The following is a 20,940-nucleotide window of genomic DNA, read 5'->3' as shown; positions in this document are numbered from 1 at the left end:
TCATTTAGGTGAAATGAATTCAGATGGCGGAGACTGTGAAATAGTCCATTCTCTTCAGGGAATGCTATTCTTTACACAGTATAATCAGGCTGTGCGAACCCTGCCTGCCTGCCTGCCTGCCTGCCTGCCTGCCTGCCTGCCTGCCTGCCTGCCTGCCTGCCTGCCTGCCTGCCTGCCTGCCTGCCTGCCTGCCTGCCTGCCTGCCTGCCTGCCTGCCTGCCTGCCTGCCTGCCTGCCTGCCTGCGTCACTGCAGGCTAGGCTGTGTGGTGCCGCATGTCTGTGCTGGGTTTTGGCAAGCGCAGTGAAGCCGTGGCTCCCTCACACTCTAACAATACTGCTCAGTTCAACTCACACATGCTTACACTCATCTTTCACAATACTGAAATGCCTCAGAAGACCACTGTGTTGCAAAGTGAGGTAACACTATACTTCTGGCTTGAGTCAGACAACTGCCATTTTGACTTTTGACTTTGATATTGTAGAGAGAGCCTCTCCTTAATGATAGTTTAGCGCTCGGTGCCACGCATAATGTGAAGGGAAGTTGCCTTTTCATGATGAAAACTTGTCACCGGGTAGCCCCGGTGAACATTTTCCAAAGCCATACACTTTTTGGGATCCTTCCTGCAAATTTATCCTGGAAAGTATGAAGCTCTGATGCTGCTATTCTTTGGCCCTATTTCAAAATACTGAGAGCAGCTTCCTAATGGGAGAATGTGAAACAGTAATGATGCTTAGCCCCTGCAGTGTGTGAGCTGAGCTCAAAAGTGGATTCAGGCTCTGTGGTGGAGAGTTGAGTCTTCAAAGCTGCCTTTCTTGCTTACTTGTGTTTTGTTCTCACTCAAAGTGCAGAGCAACCCACAGCAATTGTTTGATTTATCACAGTTGAGGCGGCGGCGGCGGCGGTGGTGGCGGCGGCGCTGAGTCAGCATGAGCGTGGGAGAGCGTTTGATAAAGAACAGAGAAAAGCTGAAAATGATTTATCAAGAGATTCTGTGTTTCCTTTCACCCTGGATTGTATTCACAAAGGTGGACGTTGGAAGAAACGGAAGCGGAAAGATAGAGAAGTGCGCCGACCCCAGGGGCCTAATGAATCCAGATGGCTTTTCAAAATGTCTTCTCAAAATGTCTTCTCCCTTGCCTTCTGCACTATTCAAACTCCCTGTAGAAATATTAGTTCTTTTTTGTTCACTTTTTTGGAGCCTGTACATTTTGGGGACTGTCATTTCCGTCTTTCATGGACAAAGTCAACACTGATGGCTAACAATTAGCACAGAGCGTCACAACTTTCACCGTGCGCTGGCTAACAGAGCTCCCCTGCCCTGGATAAGTCGTCCTCAATTGAAAAGTGAGGCAACAATTGATTTGCAACTTTGAGAGACTGACGGGGCTGCATGACTGCACTCCTGCCTGAGCGGATTTGAAGATTCAGTGCCATGCTCGAGGGCATATTGGCATTACTGCGCTGGCATCTTTCTTGTACTCGTGCCCTTTTGATCTCTGGCTATTAAACTGCCATCCAAGCCACGTCTTGGTGGACAGAATAACCACTCCCTCATGCTTCATATAAAATGTCACAGCAGGTCTCTGCATAACAATAACATACATCAAATTGCGACATGGACGCACCGACACACAGTCAGATTCAATCAAAGCAATTTCCTTCAATGTACACCGGACAGAGCAACAGTAGAACATGATATCTGCTAACATGGTAACTTCAGGCCAACTTTAGTGTTTTCGGGGTGGGCGACAGATGTGCCCCGTAACTCGAGCACATATTGCTTTCATATGGCATCTAAACCGATGAGCATTCGCCCCACAGTTTGAGGCAGCTGTCCCTATTGTAGGGTAGGGGGGTGTGTGTGTGTGTGTGTGTGTGTGTGTGTGTGTGTGTGTGTGTGTGTGTGTGTGTGTGTGTGTGTGTGTGTGTGTGTGTGTGTGTGTGTGTGTGTGTGTGTGTGTGTGTGTGTACTTGTTTTTATTAGTATGGGGGGTCCGAAGACAGGGAGCCCACCAACAAAGTGGGGCCCTGTGTCGTTGTGGGGTCCAAAATCATGGACCCCACTCGGGAAACCACTCTAAAACAGCTTGAAATGCTCTAACAACATGCCTCACGAATTTTTTTCACTTACCCCTCATGGTCGCAATGTTGAGAATTGTGTGTGTGAAGTGTGTGTGCTCAGTAGCGGCCCCCCGACCATGGCAAGTGGTATTGCAAGTATACACACTACCGGAAGTGTGTGTGATTCAACCAATCAGGGCACCTCGTGATCCGAGTGTTGATTAAGAAAATAAAATGCTATTTCCTGTAGATTTAAACCAGGTAATTATTATTTTAGTAACCATAGCAGCTAAAATAATACTGTAAACATAAAATTCCTGCATTACAATTGCAATTTATCTATGTTATTTAATATTCATTACACTTGCTTTATAAAAATACGCTCATTCTATTAGGCTTATTTTAAAAACTGTCTCGTGCATTTTTCATGTTCTAAACATAAAAATAAAGGTATAAATAAATAGTAATTTATTCTTTACCATCAGTTTACATATTAGTTAAATCAGCATCTCGTGCATTTTTCATGTTCTAAACATAAAAATAAAGGTATAAATAAATAGTAATTTATTCTTTACCATCAGTTTACATATTAGTTAAATCAGCAGGTATTGCATGTGTTAGCTTCATGCGGCTAAAACCACCAGCTTAACGTCACTTCGCCACGTGTGACGACGCCAGACTGAGACTGCTCCGCGACGAAGACACGCTGCTCATAACGAAACACAACATACACGGTGAGTAAATCAACTGCATGTAAATACTAAGTACAAGAAACTGATGTAGAAATGCTTTTTGTCCAGACCCCGAGGGGTTTATATGCAATGATTATGGCTTCGGATTCGGTATATTGTCACTCGGATGGCGTAACGTTTTCCCCTCAGACAGTCCGGCTTTTTAACTTGTTATTCATCTTAGCTTGCAGTGGTTTTAAAAACAATGGTGTAAAAGCGAACGACAGAATGTATAATTGCTCCGTGTTATATTCAGGATGATTTCGATGTGCTAATGTTTCATAATTGCTAAGCCCAGAACCGGACTCTGGCCGTAATTGCCGAAACCACTTCAAAACTCGTCAAACACGTGGTAAAGCTCAGTGTTATGATATATCTGCATGTCTTCTGTATTTCTCGGTGGTTTTCTATCATGTAAGAATGCTTTCTTTAAATAACACAAGCATTCTGACGCAATAAAACTATCCGGAAACTAGCTTATTGGCTAATTAGCTACCGCTAATCAGGATGCTACGTTCACTTTTCAAACACAAACATAATAAAAACGAGTTGGTAGCTCCTGAAAAGTATAACGAATTATACTGGTAAAACTATTGAAATAACTTTTCTTTGGATGCAGCACCTGGTTGGAACTGTGACTAGTTAAAAGTAACAAAGCTCAGCTTCAAACCGACAAACATTTTCATTAATACATCAGTATTTTCTGAAAAATATTCTTTCTTTAATCACTCTTGTCCTGTTAGTTCTCAGGCCAGGCTTATTCCTTCAGTCTTTATACAGTGGATGATTACAAATCTTTTAAAATTAATATAGAGTGCTTGTTAAAGTTCTCTCTGCCATGTTTTGAATTATTTTTTAGAGCCAGAAATGTCCAAAAGGAAAGCAAGAAAAAAGCCTGCTGATGAAGCAGCCTTTTACATTTAATCCTCAAAGGACAAACCTGGACTAGTGGAAAGATTTATTGATGATCAAAAAGGTAATAAACTCATTTTTAGACCATTTATCCATTAAGTATATATTTATTTATTTTATAAAACAACACAAAAAACAATCAAATTCAGATTGGTTGTTGTATTTCTGTTTCTAAGCGAGAACTTAGTATTAAAATTGTAAGATAACACCACAATTATTTGGTTAAAGGTGTATCTTAAAGAAATATTTTCTCATAACCAATGGTTTTATATAAAATGTCCTTGCAGGAAGAGGTGTGTTTGCTACCCAGCACTTTGAACAAGGAGAGTTCATCTTAGAATACAGGTGTCAACTTCTGTCAGCAGAAAAATGCCAAACAAGCAAGTACTCTGAAAAGGAGAGTACATTTCTCTTTGACTTTGAATGGCAGAATCATTACTGGTGGTATGTATATCCAAATATTTTCTATACAATAATTATGAACTCTAGAAAGAGACTGGAATAAAATACCCTAAATTAGTGAGTCACTCAGAAGCAATATTTCAATAACACATCAGGATTGTGGCATTAACAATTTTTTTTATTTAGTGCTATGACGTTCAAAAAGACATTGTTTCCCTCTCAACTTTTCTTTTGAAATGTTGCAAGTTTTTATTTCTGTAAACCAACTTTTATTTCACTAAAAAACTAGTTATATGATACAAAATGTTTGATTTCTGTTTTTTCTTTCCTAGTATTGATGCATCAACAGAGGATGGCTCTCTTGGAAGATTAGTGAATGACAACCACAAGTCTCCAAACTGCACCATGAAAAAAATAGTAAATGACGAGCCCCATTTGTGCCTTTTTGCCATCAAAAACATAGAAATGGGAACTGAAATCGATTACAACTATGGTGATTCTAAATGGCCATGGCGTGAAAAAGTAAGTCAGTAAGATCAAGTATGCAAGTTGGAATATTAATTTGTTATTAAAAAAAGGAAGATTTTTGTCTCTTTTATTTAAATTACTCTCAGTATGATGTTGGTAAGTTATTTGTGGTTTTGATTCCAGGTGACAGGCTCTCAGGCTCCTGTTGACGGTGCGCTGCCTGAACCAGCCAGAACTTGGCAGGACTCTGGCCCTGATGATAACATCAAACAAGATGCCAGCCAACAGGTAACATTCAGTTAGACTTTGTTGTAAGAAATAAACTTTGTAGACCTTTTCTTGTTCTCTTAGTTTACAGCTTTTAGTTGGAAAGCTGTTCTTTAGTCAGAAGGTACCTTAAACAGCATTCAGCCAACCATTGGATCACACGGTTTTAGTGGTTCTCCTCATAGAGCCCAAACGAACCAGTGGCACACACACCTATAGAAGGATTGTTGAAACATGCGCCCATGGGTGTCCAACCAAGCCAATCATTCACACACACATAACAGATTTCTGATGGCTACTTGTGGGGCCCTCCGTATGGATCTAAAGTTGTCTTGGTTATTCCAACCAAGCCAATCATTCACACACACACACAACAGATTTCTGATGGCTACTTGTGGGGCCCTCCGTATGGATCTAAAGTTGTCTTGGTTATTCCAACCAAGCCAATCATTCACACACACACTAACAGATTTCTGATGGCTACTTGTGGGGCCCTCCGTATGGATCAAAAGTTGTCTCATGTTTTTAGATCATATTTTGGTTATGGACATTATGGAGGCTGATTATATTACAGCTATAGTTCCACACATCCTCAACAGCAAAACGGCTAAAATGTCATGCTGAAGGATGCTCCACTACATCCATAAAGATGCTGTTATAGGACCTGATTAGACATCAGGTCTGACTGGAACACTTTAGTTAGAAAAGCTTGTTTGGTTTTGGGGACTAACTTCACATGATTTAACTATACAGGTCTTGAGTCTGTCATTTGTGGTGTCTGTATGATGTTGGTAAGTTATTTGTGGTTTTAATTCCAGGTGACAGGCTCTCAGGCTCCTGTTGACGGTGCTCTGCCTGAACCAGCCAGAACTTGGCAGGATTCTGACCCTGATGATAACATCAAACAAGATGCCAGCCAACAGGTAACATTCAGTTAGACTTTGTTGTAAGAAATAAACTTTGTAGACCTTTTCTTGTTCTCTTAGTTTACAGCTTTTAGTTGGAAAGCTGTTCTTTAGTCAGAAGGTACCTTAAACAGCATTCAGCCAACCATTGGATCACATGGTTTTAGTGGTTCTCCTCATAGAGCCCAAACGAACCAGTGGCACACACACACCTATACAAGGATTGTTGAAACATGCGCCCATGGGTGTCCAACCAAGCCAATCATTCACACACACATAACAGATTTCTGATGGCTACTTGTGGGGCCCTCCGTATGGATCTAAAGTTGTCTTGGTTATTCCAACCAAGCCAATCATTCACACACACACAATAACAGATTTCTGATGGCTACTTGTGGGGCCCTCCGTATGGATCGAAAGTTGTCTCATGTTTTTAGATCATATTTTGGTTATGGACATTATGGAGGCTGATTATATTACAGCTATAGTTCCACACATCCTCAACAGCAAAACGGCTAAAGTGTCATGCTGAAGGATGCTCCACTACATCCATAAAGATGCTGTTATAGGACCTGATTAGACATCAGGGCTGACTGGAACACTTTAGTTAGAAAAGCTTGTTTGGTTTTGGGGACTAACTTCACATGATTTAACTATACAGGTCTCGAGTCTGTCATTTGTGGTGTCTGTATGATGTTGGTAAGTTATTTGTGGTTTTAATTCCAGGTGACAGGCTCTCAGGCTCCTGTTGACGGTGCGCTGCCTGAACCAGCCAGAACTTGGCAGGACTCTGACCCTGATGATAACATCAAACAAGATGCCAGCCAACAGGTAACATTCAGTTAGACTTTGTTGTAAGAAATAAACTTTGTAGACCTTTTCTTGTTCTCTTAGTTTACAGCTTTTAGTTGGAAAGCTGTTCTTTAGTCAGAAGGTACCTTAAACAGCATTCAGCCAACCATTGGATCACACGGTTTTAGTGGTTCTCCTCATAGAGCCCAAACGAACCAGCGGCACACACACCTATAGAAGGATTGTTGAAACATGCGCCCATGGGTGTCCAACCAAGCCAATCATTCACACACACATAACAGATTTGTGATGGCTACTTGTGGGGCCCTCCGTATGGATCTAAAGTTGTCTTGGTTATTCCAACCAAGCCAATCATTCACACACACACAATAACAGATTTCTGATGGCTACTTGTGGGGCCCTCCGTATGGATCAAAGGTTGCCTCATGTTTTTAGATCATATTTTGGTTATGGACATTATGGAGGCTGATTATATTACAGCTATAGTTCCACACATCCTCAACAGCAAAACGGCTAAAGTGTCATGCTGAAGGATGCTCCACTACATCCATAAAGATGCTGTTATAGGACCTGATTAGACATCAGGGCTGACTGGAACACTTTAGTTAGAAAAGCTTGTTTGGTTTTGGGGACTAACTTCACATGATTTAACTATACAGGTCTCGAGTCTGTCATTTGTGGTGTCTGTATGATGTTGGCAAGTTATTTGTGGTTTTAATTCCAGGTGACAGGCTCTCAGGCTCCTGTTGACGGTGCGCTGCCTGAACCAGCCAGAACTTGGCAGGACTCTGACCCTGATGATAACATCAAACAAGATGCCAGCCAACAGGTAACATTCAGTTAGACTTTGTTGTAAGAAATAAACTTTGTAGACCTTTTCTTGTTCTCTTAGTTTACAGCTTTTAGTTGGAAAGCTGTTCTTTAGTCAGAAGGTACCTTAAACAGCATTCAGCCAACCATTGGATCACACGGTTTTAGTGGTTCTCCTCATAGAGCCCAAACGAACCAGTGGCACACACACCTATAGAAGGATTGTTGAAACATGCGCCCATGGGTGTCCAACCAAGCCAATCATTCACACACACATAACAGATTTCTGATGGCTACTTGTGGGGCCCTCCGTATGGATCTAAAGTTGTCTTGGTTATTCCAACCAAGCCAATCATTCACACACACACAATAACAAATTTCTGATGGCTACATGTGGGGCCCTCCGTATGGATCAAAGGTTGCCTCATGTTTTTAGATCATATTTTGGTTATGGACATTATGGAGGCTGATTATATTACAGCTATAGTTCCACACATCCTCAACAGCTAAACGGCTAAAGTGTCATGCTGAAGGATGCTCCACTACATCCATAAAGATGCTGTTATAGGACCTGATTAGACATCAGGTCTGACTGGAACACTTTAGTTAGAAAAGCTTGTTTGGTTTTGGGGACTAACTTCACATGATTTAACTATACAGGTCTTGAGTCTGTCATTTGTGGTGTCTGTATGATGTTGGTAAGTTATTTGTGGTTTTAATTCCAGGTGACAGGCTCTCAGGCTCCTGTTGACGGTGCTCTGCCTGAACCAGCCAGAACTTGGCAGGACTCTGACCCTGATGATAACATCAAACAAGATGCCAGCCAACAGGTAACATTCAGTTAGACTTTGTTGTAAGAAATAAACTTTGTAGACCTTTTCTTGTTCTCTTAGTTTACAGTTTTTAGTTGGAAAGCTGTTCTTTAGTCAGAAGGTACCTTAAACAGCATTCAGCCAACCATTGGATCACACGGTTTTAGTGGTTCTCCTCATAGAGCCCAAACGAACCAGTGGCACACACACCTATACATGGATATTTGAAACATGCGCCCATGGGTGTCCAACCAAGCCAATCATTCACACACACATAACAGATTTCTGATGGCTACTTGTGGGGCCCTCCGCATGGATCGAAAGTTGTCTTGGTTATTCCAACCAAGCCAATCATTCACACACACATAATAACAGATTTCTGATGGCTACTTGTGGGGCCCTCCGTATGGATCTAAAGTTGTCTTGGTTATTCCAACCAAGCCAATCATTCACACACACATAATAACAGATTTCTGATAGCTACTTGTGGGGCCCTCCGTATGGATCGAAGGTTGTCTCATGTTTTTAGATCATATTTTGGTTATGGACATTATGGAGGCTGATTATATTACAGCTATAGTTCCACACATCCTCAACAGTTAAACGGCTAAAGTGTCATGCTCAAGGATGCTCCACTACATCCATAAAGATGCTGTTATAGGACCTGATTAGACATCCAGAACTGACTGGAACACTTTAGTTAGAAAAGCTTGTTTGGTTTTGGGGACTAACTTCACATGATTTAACTATACAGGTCTTGAGTCTGTCATTTGTGGTGTCTGTATGATGTTGGTAAGTTATTTGTGGTTTTAATTCCAGGTGACAGGCTCTCAGGCTCCTGTTGACGGTGCGCTGCCTGAACCAGCCAGAACTTGGCAGGACTCTGACCCTGATGATAACATCAAACAAGATGCCAGCCAACAGGTAACATTCAGTTAGACTTTGTTGTAAGAAATAAACTTTGTAGACCTTTTCTTGTTCTCTTAGTTTACAGCTTTTAGTTGGAAAGCTGTTCTTTAGTCAGAAGGTACCTTAAACAGCATTCAGCCAACCATTGGATCACACGGTTTTAGTGGTTCTCCTCATAGAGCCCAAACGAACCAGTGGCACACACACCTATAGAAGGATTGTTGAAACATGCGCCCATGGGTGTCCAACCAAGCCAATCATTCACACACACATAACAGATTTCTGATGGCTACTTGTGGGGCCCTCCGTATGGATCTAAAGTTGTCTTGGTTATTCCAACCAAGCCAATCATTCACACACACACAACAGATTTCTGATGGCTACTTGTGGGGCCCTCCGTATGGATCTAAAGTTGTCTTGGTTATTCCAACCAAGCCAATCATTCACACACACACTAACAGATTTCTGATGGCTACTTGTGGGGCCCTCCGTATGGATCAAAAGTTGTCTCATGTTTTTAGATCATATTTTGGTTATGGACATTATGGAGGCTGATTATATTACAGCTATAGTTCCACACATCCTCAACAGCAAAACGGCTAAAATGTCATGCTGAAGGATGCTCCACTACATCCATAAAGATGCTGTTATAGGACCTGATTAGACATCAGGTCTGACTGGAACACTTTAGTTAGAAAAGCTTGTTTGGTTTTGGGGACTAACTTCACATGATTTAACTATACAGGTCTTGAGTCTGTCATTTGTGGTGTCTGTATGATGTTGGTAAGTTATTTGTGGTTTTAATTCCAGGTGACAGGCTCTCAGGCTCCTGTTGACGGTGCTCTGCCTGAACCAGCCAGAACTTGGCAGGATTCTGACCCTGATGATAACATCAAACAAGATGCCAGCCAACAGGTAACATTCAGTTAGACTTTGTTGTAAGAAATAAACTTTGTAGACCTTTTCTTGTTCTCTTAGTTTACAGCTTTTAGTTGGAAAGCTGTTCTTTAGTCAGAAGGTACCTTAAACAGCATTCAGCCAACCATTGGATCACATGGTTTTAGTGGTTCTCCTCATAGAGCCCAAACGAACCAGTGGCACACACACACCTATACAAGGATTGTTGAAACATGCGCCCATGGGTGTCCAACCAAGCCAATCATTCACACACACATAACAGATTTCTGATGGCTACTTGTGGGGCCCTCCGTATGGATCTAAAGTTGTCTTGGTTATTCCAACCAAGCCAATCATTCACACACACACAATAACAGATTTCTGATGGCTACTTGTGGGGCCCTCCGTATGGATCGAAAGTTGTCTCATGTTTTTAGATCATATTTTGGTTATGGACATTATGGAGGCTGATTATATTACAGCTATAGTTCCACACATCCTCAACAGCAAAACGGCTAAAGTGTCATGCTGAAGGATGCTCCACTACATCCATAAAGATGCTGTTATAGGACCTGATTAGACATCAGGGCTGACTGGAACACTTTAGTTAGAAAAGCTTGTTTGGTTTTGGGGACTAACTTCACATGATTTAACTATACAGGTCTCGAGTCTGTCATTTGTGGTGTCTGTATGATGTTGGTAAGTTATTTGTGGTTTTAATTCCAGGTGACAGGCTCTCAGGCTCCTGTTGACGGTGCGCTGCCTGAACCAGCCAGAACTTGGCAGGACTCTGACCCTGATGATAACATCAAACAAGATGCCAGCCAACAGGTAACATTCAGTTAGACTTTGTTGTAAGAAATAAACTTTGTAGACCTTTTCTTGTTCTCTTAGTTTACAGCTTTTAGTTGGAAAGCTGTTCTTTAGTCAGAAGGTACCTTAAACAGCATTCAGCCAACCATTGGATCACACGGTTTTAGTGGTTCTCCTCATAGAGCCCAAACGAACCAGCGGCACACACACCTATAGAAGGATTGTTGAAACATGCGCCCATGGGTGTCCAACCAAGCCAATCATTCACACACACATAACAGATTTGTGATGGCTACTTGTGGGGCCCTCCGTATGGATCTAAAGTTGTCTTGGTTATTCCAACCAAGCCAATCATTCACACACACACAATAACAGATTTCTGATGGCTACTTGTGGGGCCCTCCGTATGGATCAAAGGTTGCCTCATGTTTTTAGATCATATTTTGGTTATGGACATTATGGAGGCTGATTATATTACAGCTATAGTTCCACACATCCTCAACAGCAAAACGGCTAAAGTGTCATGCTGAAGGATGCTCCACTACATCCATAAAGATGCTGTTATAGGACCTGATTAGACATCAGGGCTGACTGGAACACTTTAGTTAGAAAAGCTTGTTTGGTTTTGGGGACTAACTTCACATGATTTAACTATACAGGTCTCGAGTCTGTCATTTGTGGTGTCTGTATGATGTTGGCAAGTTATTTGTGGTTTTAATTCCAGGTGACAGGCTCTCAGGCTCCTGTTGACGGTGCGCTGCCTGAACCAGCCAGAACTTGGCAGGACTCTGACCCTGATGATAACATCAAACAAGATGCCAGCCAACAGGTAACATTCAGTTAGACTTTGTTGTAAGAAATAAACTTTGTAGACCTTTTCTTGTTCTCTTAGTTTACAGCTTTTAGTTGGAAAGCTGTTCTTTAGTCAGAAGGTACCTTAAACAGCATTCAGCCAACCATTGGATCACACGGTTTTAGTGGTTCTCCTCATAGAGCCCAAACGAACCAGTGGCACACACACCTATAGAAGGATTGTTGAAACATGCGCCCATGGGTGTCCAACCAAGCCAATCATTCACACACACATAACAGATTTCTGATGGCTACTTGTGGGGCCCTCCGTATGGATCTAAAGTTGTCTTGGTTATTCCAACCAAGCCAATCATTCACACACACACAATAACAAATTTCTGATGGCTACATGTGGGGCCCTCCGTATGGATCAAAGGTTGCCTCATGTTTTTAGATCATATTTTGGTTATGGACATTATGGAGGCTGATTATATTACAGCTATAGTTCCACACATCCTCAACAGCTAAACGGCTAAAGTGTCATGCTGAAGGATGCTCCACTACATCCATAAAGATGCTGTTATAGGACCTGATTAGACATCAGGTCTGACTGGAACACTTTAGTTAGAAAAGCTTGTTTGGTTTTGGGGACTAACTTCACATGATTTAACTATACAGGTCTTGAGTCTGTCATTTGTGGTGTCTGTATGATGTTGGTAAGTTATTTGTGGTTTTAATTCCAGGTGACAGGCTCTCAGGCTCCTGTTGACGGTGCTCTGCCTGAACCAGCCAGAACTTGGCAGGACTCTGACCCTGATGATAACATCAAACAAGATGCCAGCCAACAGGTAACATTCAGTTAGACTTTGTTGTAAGAAATAAACTTTGTAGACCTTTTCTTGTTCTCTTAGTTTACAGTTTTTAGTTGGAAAGCTGTTCTTTAGTCAGAAGGTACCTTAAACAGCATTCAGCCAACCATTGGATCACACGGTTTTAGTGGTTCTCCTCATAGAGCCCAAACGAACCAGTGGCACACACACCTATACATGGATATTTGAAACATGCGCCCATGGGTGTCCAACCAAGCCAATCATTCACACACACATAACAGATTTCTGATGGCTACTTGTGGGGCCCTCCGCATGGATCGAAAGTTGTCTTGGTTATTCCAACCAAGCCAATCATTCACACACACATAATAACAGATTTCTGATGGCTACTTGTGGGGCCCTCCGTATGGATCTAAAGTTGTCTTGGTTATTCCAACCAAGCCAATCATTCACACACACATAATAACAGATTTCTGATAGCTACTTGTGGGGCCCTCCGTATGGATCGAAGGTTGTCTCATGTTTTTAGATCATATTTTGGTTATGGACATTATGGAGGCTGATTATATTACAGCTATAGTTCCACACATCCTCAACAGTTAAACGGCTAAAGTGTCATGCTCAAGGATGCTCCACTACATCCATAAAGATGCTGTTATAGGACCTGATTAGACATCCAGAACTGACTGGAACACTTTAGTTAGAAAAGCTTGTTTGGTTTTGGGGACTAACTTCACATGATTTAACTATACAGGTCTTGAGTCTGTCATTTGTGGTGTCTGTATGATGTTGGTAAGTTATTTGTGGTTTTAATTCCAGGTGACAGGCTCTCAGGCTCCTGTTGACGGTGCGCTGCCTGAACCAGCCAGAACTTGGCAGGACTCTGACCCTGATGATAACATCAAACAAGATGCCAGCCAACAGGTAACATTCAGTTAGACTTTGTTGTAAGAAATAAACTTTGTAGACCTTTTCTTGTTCTCTTAGTTTACAGCTTTTAGTTGGAAAGCTGTTCTTTAGTCAGAAGGTACCTTAAACAGCATTCAGCCAACCATTGGATCACACGGTTTTAGTGGTTCTCCTCATAGAGCCCAAACGAACCAGTGGCACACACACCTATAGAAGGATTGTTGAAACATGCGCCCATGGGTGTCCAACCAAGCCAATCATTCACACACACATAACAGATTTCTGATGGCTACTTGTGGGGCCCTCCGTATGGATCTAAAGTTGTCTTGGTTATTCCAACCAAGCCAATCATTCACACACACACAACAGATTTCTGATGGCTACTTGTGGGGCCCTCCGTATGGATCTAAAGTTGTCTTGGTTATTCCAACCAAGCCAATCATTCACACACACACTAACAGATTTCTGATGGCTACTTGTGGGGCCCTCCGTATGGATCAAAAGTTGTCTCATGTTTTTAGATCATATTTTGGTTATGGACATTATGGAGGCTGATTATATTACAGCTATAGTTCCACACATCCTCAACAGCAAAACGGCTAAAATGTCATGCTGAAGGATGCTCCACTACATCCATAAAGATGCTGTTATAGGACCTGATTAGACATCAGGTCTGACTGGAACACTTTAGTTAGAAAAGCTTGTTTGGTTTTGGGGACTAACTTCACATGATTTAACTATACAGGTCTTGAGTCTGTCATTTGTGGTGTCTGTATGATGTTGGTAAGTTATTTGTGGTTTTAATTCCAGGTGACAGGCTCTCAGGCTCCTGTTGACGGTGCTCTGCCTGAACCAGCCAGAACTTGGCAGGATTCTGACCCTGATGATAACATCAAACAAGATGCCAGCCAACAGGTAACATTCAGTTAGACTTTGTTGTAAGAAATAAACTTTGTAGACCTTTTCTTGTTCTCTTAGTTTACAGCTTTTAGTTGGAAAGCTGTTCTTTAGTCAGAAGGTACCTTAAACAGCATTCAGCCAACCATTGGATCACATGGTTTTAGTGGTTCTCCTCATAGAGCCCAAACGAACCAGTGGCACACACACCTATACATGGATATTTGAAACATGCGCCCATGGGTGTCCAACCAAGCCAATCATTCACACACACATAAAAGATTTCTGATGGCTACTTGTGGGGCCCTCCGCATGGATCGAAAGTTGTCTTGGTTATTCCAACCAAGCCAATCATTCACACACACATAATAACAGATTTCTGATGGCTACTTGTGGGGCCCTCCGTATGGATCGAAGGTTGTCTCATGTTTTTAGATCATATTTTGGTTATGGACATTATGGAGGCTGATTATATTACAGCTATAGTTCCACACATCCTCAACAGCTAAACGGCTAAAGTGTCATGCTGAAGGATGCTCCACTACATCCATAAAGATGCTGTTATAGGACCTGATTAGACATCCAGAACTGACTGGAACACTTTAGTTAGAAAAGCTTGTTTGGTTTCGGGGACTAACTTCACATGATTTAACTATACAGGTCTTGAGTCTGTCATTTGTGGTGTCTGTATGATGTTGGTAAGTTATTTGTGGTTTTAATTCCAGGTGACAGGCTCTCAGGCTCCTGTTGATGGTGCGCTGCCTGAACCAGCCAGAACTTGGCAGGACTCTGACCCTGATGATAACATCAAACAAGATGCCAGCCAACAGGTAACATTCAGTGCGACTTTGTTGTAAGAAATAAACTTTGTAGACCTTTTCTTGTTCTCTTAGTTTACAGCTTTTAGTTGGAAAGCTGTTCTTTAGTCAGAAGGTACCTTAAACAGCATTCAGCCAACCATTGGATCACACGGTTTTAGTGGTTCTCCTCATAGAGCCCAAACGAACCAGTGGCACACACACCTATAGATGGATTGTTGAAACATGCGCCCATGGGTGTCCAACCAAGCCAATCATTCACACACACATAACAGATTTCTGATGGCTACTTGTGGGGCCCTCCGTATGGATCTAAGGTTGTCATGGTTATTCCAACCAAGCCAATCATTCACACACACATAACAGATTTCTGAAATATGGTTTCTTGTGGCTTCTTTGTTGTAAATTTTGGAGCCTTTTCCATGTTTTATATGTAAAATTTCCTGTGATATAAGGTTTTGGCATATTTCAGAGGATGTGTACAGCACCGGTCGTCTACCAGTTAAGATATTGGACAGAAATTTTAATTATTTTGAGCAAAGAAATTCTAGTCTTTATATTAATACAGCATATAAGAGTATCTTGCAGAAACTAACAACACATTTCTTTTAATTCCCTCCATAGAGCTATCAATTATCAAAGGAGTTTCTCAAAGTGGACTACTCAGACAGTGATGATACTGACAATGATTCCCAAAAGGACTGCTCTGTACCTCTGCAAATCAATCTGCTCAAAACAAGAGTATATTAAATTTGACCAAGCATTCTTATACAGGTGCAGTTAATTTTTGTTTTAGAATATTGCTATACTGTGTTTTTTTTCTGTACTTAAAAATCGTCATTTCAGATGGGCTGATCCCAGAAGTGATAGAAGTGACCTCTTGTACCTCCGCATCTCGTGGCCCAAGTAATGAAAAGTCTGCCAAAAAGGGAGGTGAGTTTAGAGTAATCCTTTTCAATATATAACTTTATCACAGTTGCTTTTAAATTGCCCAATTGTTACTACTGTATCAGTATCTAATTATCCTCACATATGCTGCTTACTAAGATTTAGATGACCCAAGCAAGATATATTAAACACCACTTGACTTTTTTTCTTAGACATGTAAGGTCTAAACTTTTGAATTTTGTCATAAAATGAAAATTGACCCATCCTTTCTCATGTGAGTTACAGGTCATTGCTAACCTTGATTATATGTGAGATGTTTGTTTACATCTATTTTTAAATAGGGGTAATGTATACATGACACATTTACCTCAAAAGAGAGAAAGAAAAATTGCTCTAGTGAATATGCAAATTCACACATTGTCACACCAAGGCAGATACCATTCTTATACAGCTTGCATTTAATTTTTTACACACTATATATTTCCAAATTTACTTTTATCATCTTTGTTTGTCCATGTGTAGCACGTTATCAAAGCAAATTCCCCATACATGTAAAACACTGTCTGAAAAAAGTTTTTCTCTGATTTTTATTTTTTATTTTCCCTGATTTTGCAACAACTTGTATCTGTTCTTAATGGTTTTGTCAGAGAAATGGTGCATCCCAATGTGCTGCCATGGTGGAGTTTGACTGCCTGTGCAACCTCTGTAGGGTCCAGGAATTGCTTCATCTACCAGCAGTGACATTCTGGTCAAATGCAAAACTGCTTAAAAGTAGTCAAGAAAATGAGAGACCTCTTTCCCCCACCACCAAAACTGGGGGCATTCTAATGTTACCCTTTTGTGCATCTATTTTTAATTTTGTTAATATCAAAACAGCTGACACTGAAGACCACCTAACAACTTAAATGACCGGATTAATATCTCAGATATTAACTGATTTACTTATGTCTATTGTAGGCTCATCACTGTTGACAAAGATAGTTGACGTTATAAAATATCTCATTTGAATTATATTGTCGGATAATTGTACATAAAGTGAATGTATTCTTTATGCAATTTTGTTCTAATTAAGTTGTAAACTAAAAAGTGCTCTTCCTATGCCCTTAGGTAACGGAAAAGTTGTGAAAAGAAGCTGGACCCCAGAGGAATGTGCTGCAGTAAATAAACATTCAAGGAAGTATATATTGACAAATCAGGTTCCTGGTAAGCTTGACTGCGAGAGATGCATTGCTGCAGAACCACAAGCACCGAGCTGTTAAGTACTTTGTCAAAAAGAGAATAACCACCATGAGGAGAAAATATGAGTGAAACAGCTTCCCTTAACAGAGATAGAAACACATGGCTGGTCCTGTTTCACCATTTGTTCACTATTTGTTTGTGATTTTTTTTATGCTCCACTTCTCCTGTTCGTAAATGTTAGATTAAATAAGTTCCTTTATTCATTGGCTACATTTGTAATGTGTCCATTTAAAATTTTGACTCAAGACAATTATTACTTGTAAATCCTGTGTACTTTATAGTTAGCTAAAATGCAGAATTTAAATATTTTAAAATGTACCAATATGACTGAACAAATTGAAGAATATTAAGACTGTGACCAAGGAAAATGGACCAGAATCTGAATAAAGACTTCAGAATGTATTTTAGAATGCACATTTCAATGTATATCTAGTATATTTAGCCAGATGAAAGTATTAATAACACTAACAAAATTTTTAGGTTTTCTCAAATGATTAAGTCCACACAAATGCATGTTTGGGTTAGATTAGGGTTGGGGTTGAACTTGATAGATCCTCTTTATAAAGGCAGACCTAACAAGTCTTAAATCTTAACAGCAAGCTCCATAACTGGCTAAAAAAATAATGTGTGTATAGGTAGACCTCATAAGGTTGAAATATTAAAAGCGATCCCCATAACTGACTAAAAATCTCATGTGTGTAAAGGTGGACCCCGCAAAGCCGGAATGTTAGAAACAGGCCCCAGATATGACTGAAAAACTGACATGAAAAAAAAAGTTTCAAATTGTGTTTATTGAAAGTGATTTTTAGTAACAAGATTTTTTTTGGGACTTGCCTGATTTTTTTCATAGTTCTTGGACCACTAGAAAGGGTGGACCCCAGAACTCGGTAAACTAAGTTGGGTCCTGCAGAGGGAGGTTAACAAGGATGTGTGTGTGTGTGTGTGTGTGTGTGTGTGTGTGTGTGTGTGTGTGTGTGTGTGTGTGTGTGTGTGTGTGTGTGTGTGTGTGTGTGTGTGTGTGTGTGTGTGTGTGTGTGTGTGTGTGTGTGTGTGTGTGTGTGTGTGTGTGTGTGTGTGTGTGTGTGTGTGTGTGTGTGTGTGTGTGTGTGTGTTTGTGTGTGTGTGTGTGTGTGTGTGTGTGTGCGCGTGTGTGTGTGCGCGTGTGTGTGTGCGCGTGTGTGTGTGCGCGTGTGTGTGTGCGCGTGCGCGTGCGCGTGCGCGTGCGCGTGCGCGTGCGCGTGCGCGTGCGCGTGCGCGTGCGCGTGTGCGTGCGCGTGTGCGTGCGTGCGCGCGTGTGCGTGCTATCTACTGAAACATAAAGAGGTCAAATCAAATCATACCGCACAATGTCCGCCCGTGTTGTAATCTAAACTCCGGCTTGAATTTAAGAATGTCCAACAAGGCACCATTATTGCTAAGGACAATGAATGTCTTATCAAGACAAAAGCTTCTTAAGCTCTTCAATTCCAGAATGATTTGGAAATTCACAACCAGAAGAAATATTTGGTCTAATTTGTGGAAATGTTTTAGTGGGAGCGGCTGATAATGACGCTTGTATTTTGTGGAGTCTTCCGCGTGCCCTTTCCTAGCCGGCCGGGAGTCCCCGTGGTTTGTCAAACATATTAGCGCAGCTGTTGAGATTGACCCATGTTATCGTTCTGTCTGAGAGATGATAATAACATAATGCCCGCGCGCACCAAACCTGTGGCAATTATCATTATACAATGATCACGACGGATTTTGTTTCCAAGGATGAAACAAAAAGGAGAGCGACTTTTGCAAACCTTTGTCAATGCATCGCAGCGGGTTGCGAGGCGATGCGAGGCGATGCGAGGCGGCGCCACAGTTGCTAGTCTTCCTTTATGTCCAGGCATGCTTTTAAGTTGACATCACATCCCAGAAGTGTAGCTAGCGCGTAGCCTGCATACACAAACCCTTTTGGACATAACATGCCCTCAGTTTGGAAAATGACAATCGAGGTCATTGTTAGGCTCAGAGTGTTCTGTGATTAGTGCTCAAGTCTAAGTTTTGAGTCTGTATTTCTCTCTCACTTAGTCTCCTTACGTATTGGGGCGATGACATCCTAAAAAATGATATCCCCATCATATTCAAAGGAATATTGGCGCTGGTTTTGCAACGCTAACTATTGCTAAGCTTAGTTCTTTGGAGGGAGGCCAGGTTTTGCACTTGAGCTCATTCTTCTGAATCCCTTTCATTTCTCTTTTGTAGACATGTTCCAGTACCTGCTCTCCTTCTCACAAGGACACCTGAGTTCTCTGCTGGAAGGGACTTACGCCCCGCTTTCTCGTCAAGCTTTGCCCCACGTGAACCAACTCTTCTCCTCACTCTCCCTTTATCTCCACGGGGCCAACGTGTCAGTGGAGACGACAGTCCACCATTTTTTGAATAACATCTTCCCCCTCGTCTATACGCGACTCATCAACCCGGGCACGGTCGGCAGCGTGGCGGAGGACACGGAAATGACGGACTGCCTCCGTATGATCAGGCAAGACGTCAACCCTTTCGGCCCGCATCCGGCCGTCATGGTCAAGGAGCTATCCGAGGCCATAAGCGTCGGCCGGCAATTGGGCCTGTTCCTGGACAAAGGGCTGGAGGTGCTAAACGCCACTGAACACCTGGCCTTGACGAAAGACTGTGTGAAGGCTCTGGTGAAGATGGTTTACTGCTCCCATTGCCGAGGCTTGACGCTCATCAAACCCTGCGTGGGCTATTGTCTCAATGTCATGCGCGGCTGCTTGGCCAGTATGTCCGAGCTGGATCGGCCTTGGAGGAGGTATAGCGACTTGTTGGAACAGCTGACCCACGCCATGGTGGGCCACCACAGCCTGGAACTGGCGTTGCTGGGAGTGCGGGACCACGTGAACGAGGCCTTGCTCTACGCGCAGTTTCACGGTCCGCTCGTCACAGCCACGGTAAGTGATCCGCAACCTCGTATAGTACTTTGGCACCGGTTCATGTATTGATTGGAAGGGGATTGAAGGCTACTTGTGGGTTAGGAGCTATTTTTTTTCCACCCACATAGAGCAACATAGAGCGCTGCCGCCGCCGCCGTCGCCGTCCCCGTCGCCGCCCCCGTCGCTGCCGCCACTGCATTAATCCTTGCGCAAATTATTCACACAAAAATAGTGTTTATACTGAAAAGAAAACGCAAAGCCAGCTCCAAAGAACGGCAGACGGACTGAGTTGAGGTTAAGGGGGGGAGATTTTCCAAACGAGCAAGGCAGCGAAAGGGCGAAAATTGTAGTTGTTAGCTGGTTGAGTGCTGAACTGACTCTTAATGCAATCCAATGAAGTGGGATTTGTTTGGTTGATGCATGTCATATACTATGATGCAGTCATAGGGTTGGATTGTGACTTATTACAAGTCTCAAAAGTTGCCAGAGAGAAAATCGAATTTTCCTTGGATTCAAACACCCTGGCTAGTATTATTGTGCACTGAATCAACATAAGGAAGGACTCATTATAGGTGTTAGGTTCCATTTTGCAATCCAACAAATATGTGACATTTCAAGCAAAGCTGAAATGAACACACCATTACATCTACCTTGTAATATTCGGCAGCCAAAGTGTGGTACAAATTGTTGTGTTGTGGGAGAACTCGATGACTTTGATCATCTCAGTTGCACATTGAAGATCATTCCAGAGGAAGGTTCGGTTCTGGTAAGAACGTGACAGATCATCGCAAATTCCAAAAAAGGCAACACAATAGTGGTAACAGAAAGAGAAAGCCATTTTTCTTTGCCT

General features: G+C 42.0%; 1 protein-coding gene and 3 long non-coding RNA genes across 8 annotated transcripts in view; all 4 read left to right on the top strand.

Moving 5' to 3' along the window:
- Positions 1–20,940, top strand: part of gpc5c (glypican 5c) — a 117,327-nt gene that overhangs the window by 29,641 nt on the left and 66,746 nt on the right. For all 4 annotated transcript variants that reach the window (XM_068648656.1, XM_049746845.2, XM_068648655.1 and 1 more), the window contains exon 3: positions 19,405–20,108. In XM_068648656.1, coding sequence (XP_068504757.1) covers positions 19,405–20,108 — 704 coding nt within the window. The remainder of the gene's footprint in view (positions 1–19,404; positions 20,109–20,940) is intronic.
- LOC137839608 (uncharacterized) lies at positions 6,465–9,590 on the top strand. Its single transcript, XR_011085617.1, has 4 exons — positions 6,465–6,579; positions 7,286–7,390; positions 8,097–8,201; positions 9,003–9,590. It is a non-coding gene; the product is annotated as an uncharacterized lncRNA (long non-coding RNA).
- LOC137839609 (uncharacterized) lies at positions 11,530–13,530 on the top strand. Its single transcript, XR_011085618.1, has 3 exons — positions 11,530–11,631; positions 12,338–12,442; positions 13,244–13,530. It is a non-coding gene; the product is annotated as an uncharacterized lncRNA (long non-coding RNA).
- On the top strand, positions 14,896–17,577 carry LOC125984732 (uncharacterized). 2 transcript variants are annotated; one of them, XR_011085614.1, is made up of 3 exons: positions 14,896–15,060; positions 15,673–15,981; positions 17,044–17,577. It is a non-coding gene; the product is annotated as an uncharacterized lncRNA (long non-coding RNA). The 2 variants fall into 2 exon arrangements; XR_007487053.2 differs by lacking the exon at positions 14,896–15,060 and having other exon boundaries at positions 15,083–15,981.

The sequence above is a fragment of the Syngnathus scovelli genome, chromosome 17, assembly GCF_024217435.2.
Source record: "Syngnathus scovelli strain Florida chromosome 17, RoL_Ssco_1.2, whole genome shotgun sequence".
In the NCBI taxonomy this organism is placed as follows: domain Eukaryota; kingdom Metazoa; phylum Chordata; class Actinopteri; order Syngnathiformes; family Syngnathidae; genus Syngnathus; species Syngnathus scovelli.
Note: the sequence above shows the minus strand (reverse complement) of the source record. Positions and strands in the feature narration are given on the sequence as shown.